This window comes from Zootoca vivipara, chromosome 1 (assembly GCF_965207765.1).
Source record: "Zootoca vivipara chromosome 1, rZooViv2.hap1.1, whole genome shotgun sequence".
In the NCBI taxonomy this organism is placed as follows: domain Eukaryota; kingdom Metazoa; phylum Chordata; class Lepidosauria; order Squamata; family Lacertidae; genus Zootoca; species Zootoca vivipara.
This window is the reverse complement of record NC_142582.1, coordinates 38,599,799-38,607,078: the sequence shown is the minus strand read 5'-3', so window position 1 is coordinate 38,607,078 and position 7,280 is coordinate 38,599,799. Positions and strand designations below refer to the sequence as shown.

Sequence of the window (7,280 nt, the reverse complement as noted above, 5' to 3'; positions counted from 1 at the left end):
TTGACTTTTGCAATGCCTTTCAAGGGTGAGAAAATAATTCAATAACTTTGAAATTGTGCCAGAATACCATTCTTGGCTCTGAAAAAAAGAAATTGTTCTATTCTTTCTGACTCTGTGCATTCAGAAATAAGGAACTTTGGTTAGAAAGAGATGGTTTTGATACATCAATGTGACACTCGAGCCTGTAGCTCTCCCAACTTTGTTGGTCTACAACTCCCATAATTCCCAACCATTGGCCTTGCTGGCTGGGAGTAATGGAAGTTGACAGTCCAACTGCATCTTAAGAACTACATTTACCATCCCTAAAATAAACAGAAAGAGGCAATGGATGGGTGAGAGCAAACAGGGCAAGGGGAAAGTACAGTAGGTTTCTTTACTACTGCTGCTGCAAGGCTGTATAAACCATAAACAAATCACCAGCATCCTAGGGGGAAAAATACACACAGAGAAGTTGGGTTTGGTGTCAATGACCCCCAAACTCAAGACCGCAAAACAGAATCTAACCTTGAGAAGGAAAAACAAGAGTTGATTTCAAAGACTAGGGGCTATTTCATAGTACAGGGCAAAGTGGCTTATGTAGACATGCGAAATGTCAGAAAAACAAAGTTTGGACTGTTTTACTCAATATTAAGGAATGGACATATAATATTGCATCACAGGTATCCCCCATCCCCAGCAATACTCTCAGGAATGATAGTTTGCCTAGAACCATGTTGTACTCTTCAGATGTTAATAGAATACAACTTCCATTGGCCCCAGACAGAATGGTCAGGGATGACTGGACCTGTAGTTTAACTTCTGGAGGGCGCCAGGTTGTCTAGAATTTAAAATGCCCTATTCATCCAAAATTTTCAAGGACAGAAAATAATAATTACTAACTGAAATTCTAAGCAAGACAAAAGGAAATAAATAAGAAGGTCCAAAATGAAAACACAATCCCAAGTAGTTTTCTTTTATCACAAACTTTTATTTACAACTTTACAATGGCAAAAGATTTGCAAACCAATTTGCTATCAAAAGAGCACTTGACAAGAAGATACTTTGGCTGTAAGTGTCACTGGGTGCAATCCAGCTGCATTCAATTTTATGCATTTTGATATTTGCCTTCTGTAGGATGTGGACTGCACCCACTTTCTGCAATGCAATTAAACTAGTGTAAACCAAAACAGCTTATGCAATCTGGGCCTGAGGCCTAAATATCCATATAAAAGATTATGCCTTCTTTCAACCAGTACACTGAAAATACTTCTTTTATATACAAAAAGCTCAAACACAACCATTATTCAACATCTGCACAACTAGACAGACAAGCAGTAAAACTTGTATCTCCTAGCCACATATTCAGGCCCTGCCTCCTAGACACACACACTCACCAAGATGTACAGTTTTTTATTTTATAAATAAGTCCATTAAATCCCACAGAAAACTAAAAGCAAATACAACATTCCATCTGGGAATAAACTTGTACATTATCTTGAAGGAGTTCAACCTCCAAAATCACGTAGAACAAATATATATAGAAAGTCCCAATTTTACACATATTGAGAGAAAATAAAATATATTGTTAGCTGGAATGGAAACTTGAAGACTCCGACTCTGTCGAAACAGAAGAATGTCCTCCTCGCTTGCCTTTGGAGAGAATCTTAAGGCTTGAGCCTCTGCTAACAGAGGTCAAAGCATTTTGGGCAGATGTCTTGAATTTGGCACCCAGGAAAGCATAAAGGATGGGATTCAGGCAACAATGGAAATATGCCAGGGCTTCAGTAATGGCGATCCATTTGTGCACAACCTCCTCAAAGTAACAGCCATTCTGGATGACTCCAAGGAAGACAAAGGTGTCTATGCTGATGCCAATGTAGTACGGTAGCCAGCAGGCAAAGAAGGCAACAATGAGGATGACTGTGGTCTTCAAAGCTTTGCGCTTCTGTTGGCCTTTTGACTGTGACAACTTGGAAATGATAATGCAGTAGCAAGTCAGGATTATAAGACCAGGCAGGATGAGGCCTACTAAAATATGCTGAAACCTGAAGGAAATTGTCCAGGTTTCGTGAGGGTAAAATCGCTGGCATACATATTTTACATCCGGCTCATCAGTTACCTTACGTGTGCTAGCAAAGATGATATCGGGCACAGTCAGAAGCAGAGCTGGTAGCCAGACACCAATGTAGACGATCCTTTCTGCCAGCAACTTCCTGGGTCTCTGGCTGTTGGTTGCATGCACAATTGCCAAGTACCGATCTAAGCTTATGAAGGCCAAGATCAGGACACTGCTATAGAGGTTGACTGTGTAAATGCAATGGACTACTTTGCATAAGAAGTTGCCGAAGTACCAGCCGATCACTGCATCCACAGACCAGAAGGGCAAAGTGATAACAAACAGGAGGTCAGCCACTGAGAGATGTACTCGATACTTGTCAGTCATGCTCTTCAGCTTCTTCTGATAGCCCATGACAACAATAACCAAGCCATTGCCAATGATTCCTGTCAAGAAAATGATGGAGAAGATTGTGGGCAAGAAGATCCGGTTGAAATCGGCGTTCTCCTGTCCGAAACATGCTTCTCCTTGGTAGTTGCCATCGTCACCAGAGCCGGTCTCATCGGTACCATTTTCAGAAAGGTCAAAAAAGTACGCAGAAGACAGCTGTAGAAGAATTACAAGAACAAAAACAGTAGTTAGATGACAGCGAGAGAGCTTAGTCTTAGTGTACACTCACTGGCAGCAAGCATCAATGTTGTATAGCAGATAGCACCTTAGATTTGACAACCAGGATTCAAATCCTCAAGAGTACCTTGACGTGACCTTAAGCCACTAGCTGTCAGTCTTTCCTTCTATGACTTTTAGGGAAATGAGTGATTTTGAGAACATTAATTGTTTATGCCTTGCTACTGTAGTGTACCCAAGGGTTCTGTCATTCTGCCTTTAAAGCTCCTAATTCTGTTAATATAAATAATAACAGCCTAGTTCCTTTTTGTAAACTTTCATTTTTTCCTTAACATATAGACAACATATTTTAGTTTCCAAGAACGGTCAGTGACCTAACCAAAAACTAGGAAGAAAACACGAATCTTTCAAGTCAAGAAATGGAAACTAGCTGAGCAAATTAGTTCCAGACTAATTTGGAATTTTTCAATTTCTTTCCCCGCTGTTCTTCAAACACAAGGAATTTCCTTCATGGATCACTAGATGAAATCTTGCAAATCATGTGTGCATAGTGCAACAGGTGACAACTGTTACAGGCAAGTTAGATCAGAGCACATGTGATATGCTTGCAATACAGTCACTGCTTTCCATTGCATCTATGTGTAGGCTATGAACAAAATAATACACAGTGGGAATCAGATGTGGTCTGTGGGGGTTTTTCTAGATGGAAGTGCTATCTATGAAGTAAAGTCATCATGCCTGAAGTGATTCCCAGATGTACAGTAGAAAAATGAACATTAGTTCCCTTTTTATCTTAATGACAAGAAGAAACTAATTTTAAAACAGAAGTAGGCATTATAATGGATTTAATTATAATGGATTTACAAAAGCCACCCACTGGAGCTTCAACTTGGGATATGACAGCAAACATCCAGACTGCCTTCAGTTATTTCCTCTATGGAATAAAATGCTGGTCAGAAAATGTGCTTCAGGTTCATTAACAAAGTTTTCATACAAAGTTTTCATTAGCCATGCAGAGCACTGTGCTATACAGTTTCACAAAATATGACCTGGAGGAGCCTAGGAAATGGATAATGGATTAAGAGGAAAATCCAACCAAGAACATCCATAAGGCCAACTCAAAGGACCTTTATTAGGCCCTACTAACAAGTTACAATGAAGTGGGGAAACCTGTGACTTAATGGAAACTCACTGGGTTGGATGTTGAGCAAAACACACACACACACACACAGAGAGAGAGAGAGAGAGTGAGTGCGCTAAGTCCTCATGCGATTGCTGTTCCCCCGTGGCTGTTGCATAGGACTGTGTGTCAGTAGGAGGGAACGGACAATTTTCAATTATGCCCGCCAACAGAAGAAGAAAAAGAAGTAGCATGAGAAAGGGCATCTTAAGAAACCACCAGCGAGCAGACAGAAAAAGAAAAGCAAGGGGAGGGCGTGGTCATCTAGGTACAGCCCCTGCCCCCTCAGGCATTGAGATCCCCCCCCAATCTCTTGCACAAGCTTGTGACATGGGAAGGGCATCTCAGGAAACCACCAGCCGTTTGAACACTCAAGACAGCGAATAACAGCCAAGGGAGGGTGTGGCTACCTGGGCACAGCTGCTGCTACCCAAGACTTTGAGATTCCCTCCACCCTCTGCATCACTTGCACAATCTTTGCTCTCACACTTCAACAGAACTCAAGCAACTTTATTGGCCAATTAAAAACAGTTCTATTTTTATTTGGGCTACAGATTTATTTATTTTTAACAACTTTTTAAAAGGAGGCCATCCTGGATCAAACCAGAAGCGCCAACACTGCTTTCCAACAGAGAAATCTCTTCCCTAAGCAGGACAACACAGATGTTCATTCAAACTGCAAATGAAGTAGGACCCTTTAGATCTTAACATATCCAAGCATGCAAGGGCTCAAAAACTTATTCAGGAGATTTTGTTGAGGTCTAGAAATCCTTTGCTGAATGTTAAGTAATCTTTTGAACCAAATCTCTTACCCGTTTACCTAACAACAAAAGTTGGTATTCTGTCACGAATGCTTCAGTTGAGATTCCTGCATTGCAGGGTGTTGGACTACCGGTAGATGACCCTTGGGGTCCCTTCCAACTCTACAATTTGATGATTCTATAGAGCCATTGACCACCTGATGCGATACCCTGCAAGCAAACCTACACAAATCACAATATTCCTCTAACTAACCTCCCCCACCCTTTGGCCCCACCTCCCCAGTCTTAAACGGATCCATCATACAGATCCCCCTGCGTGTTTACCGGTAACTTGGAACAGGTAAACTTAAGAATCGTTAATGCTCATAATGACGAAAGGCTGCAGTCCTAAACCCTCTAATCTGGGAGTGAACTCCACTGAATTCAACAGGGCTCACTTCTCTGAGTAGACATAGCCCATTTCTAAATACTGTAGGCTATCAGTTCCCACTGTCTTCAGCGAGTTCTGCACCATTCCTCTGGTTTTGTATCAATGCAAGCTTACGACTGAAATGAACTGGAAAGGCAAGGCGGCTTCAAGAGTGCTCAAACGCGCTAGATCCACCTTCTAACTTTTCCTCGCTTTGTACAGCCAAAGTGAAGTCACCGCGTTTCTAACCGCGTGCAGGGAAGAGGGAGAGCCACCGCCAAAGTTTCGCCACAGAAGTATGTAAACAGGAGACTTTTTTTAAGGGCAAGCTGCCGTTTTAGTTAAATGATTCATGTCCTTCCTCCCTGCAACAGGTTCCTCGGGCTGCAAACCACGCGCGCACCCCGCCAGAGGTCCACCTACGATTCTACGACTTTTTATTATTGCATTGTGGGGAAGATCTCAAACCGCCAACCCCAACTCGCGCACATTTACTTGGAAGCAAGTCGCGTTCCTGTCCATGGAATTTCTCCCTATGGGAAACTGAAAAAAAGGACGCACGGAAGGGTGCACGAGCAAGCGCTCCACGGCCACCTCGACCCCCAGCCTTAAAAAGAGGGCAAAGTCCGGGCTCGGGGGACACTTTTCTACAGTCTCTTGCAAGGCTGTTGAGCCGGCTATTATTGCAAGGTGCAGTCCCGACCTACTGCCAAAGGGCGAGAATCTGCTTTATTGTAAGAGTCCCTAGGAGCGAGCGAGCGAGGAGCCTTAGCTTAGAAGCAGATTTGCTTGCAAAGAGGAACGAGCACGCTCCCATCTCTCCGCCTCTTGGAGAAGCGGAGGCGTCATCCACGTCCAACACGAATACTATTATTATTATTAATTATTATTATTATTATTATTATTATTATTATTATTATTATTATTATTATTATTACCACCGAAAAAGCCGCATGGCTGTGCGTGGACTCTTCCCTCATTTCCCGCGAGATCCCGCTCAGTTAGGCAACGCACGCCACTGAAAGCGGCATCTCCGCAGCCCTCCCGTCTGAACACACTTTCTCATTCATTCAGTCATTCCACCCCTCCGTCGTCGCGCCACACTTACACCCGCGCTCCGATCCATGGCTCCCGTGCTCTCTCGGCACAGCCTCCCTCGCCACTTGCAGCTGCCGAACCAAACACAAACAAACTAAAGTTCTCGCGCCGGCGCCACCAGCGCTCCTTATAAAGGCTCCCTCCCCTCGGAGCCAGCCCGCGAGGCAGCAGGCGCCTCCTCCCAAGTCTGTAAGGGAGGGGTAGGGTGGGGATCGCGGTTAAGAGTGGGAGGGCGAGCGAGCAAAGGAGGTACCCCGCATGGTTCCTGAGCATGCGCCGAGGGACACCGCCTTTCTTGCATGGGGTCGTCGCCGCGGACTACACGCCTGGGGGAAGGGAAGTCCCTAACGGATTTGCAAGGGATGTAAATCCTTTCACTTATGTTTGCCCACTGAGAGGGCTTCGTTTTCCAAAATCCAAGGCTGAGGACTGAGTTCGTGTCCTCTGTATCGCCAAGGATTCCACCGTATACTAAAAGAGGGAAGCAACCCAAATCAGACCCCAGAGAAACATGGTTAGCAACGAGAAAAGAAAGCCAGCCTTGGAAGATCCAGATCATGTTCGTTTTAAGGAGAGGTCTCCGAAAGCGACAGGTCAAATTTACATAGTCATACCTTGCTCTTTGTCCATGTCGTTTGGTACTCAGTGAACTTGGAGGTGGTGTTCCATACACACCCACCCCATCTAATCTTGATTCGTAATCTATAAAAGTTGCCAAGGCTGCAATCCTGTACATGTTTATTTTCGATTAGTTGAACTCAAATGACAGTTGCATACATAATAATGGGTTGCAATAAGAGCAACAACAACAACAACAATAAATTAACAACATAGTGCCAAATTAAGGAAGATCCAACTAGAAAACTTTTAATCAACATCCACAATACAGGAGAGATGTAAAATACCACATTAACTAGCACTGGTGAAGCCTTTGTTTGCTTTGAACAGGCAAGGATCATGTATGCTTTTCGTTTGTACAATTCTAGCAAAGAAGTCTTTGTCACAACTGTGAGCATCTTAATCCCGGTGTGTACTGCTAGTTTGTTTTGTTACATGCACACACACACACACACACACACACACACTGCTTAACAGTTGGAAACTAATGCAGAATCACTGGTTTCTTTGCACTTGTTTGCAGCACTTTTCACGCATAAGTTTGTTATTGCT

At 43.4% G+C, this 7,280-nt stretch overlaps 1 protein-coding gene across 2 annotated transcripts; it reads right to left on the bottom strand.

Annotated features, from left to right (window-relative positions):
• Positions 1-946: 946 nt before the first annotated feature.
• CXCR4 (C-X-C motif chemokine receptor 4) lies at positions 947-6,304 on the bottom strand. 2 transcript variants are annotated; one of them, XM_035130616.3, is made up of 2 exons: positions 6,121-6,304; positions 947-2,641 (listed from the first exon to the last, which is right to left on the bottom strand). In XM_035130616.3, the coding sequence occupies exons 1-2, from the start codon at positions 6,136-6,138 to the stop codon at positions 1,565-1,567; spliced, it is 1,095 nt and encodes a 364-aa protein (XP_034986507.3). In that variant the 5' UTR covers positions 6,139-6,304; the 3' UTR covers positions 947-1,564. The 2 variants fall into 2 exon arrangements, with proteins under 2 accessions (XP_034986507.3, XP_088518026.1); XM_088661900.1 differs by lacking the exon at positions 6,121-6,304 and adding an exon at positions 4,655-5,454.
• Between the last annotated feature and the right edge of the window lie 976 nt (positions 6,305-7,280).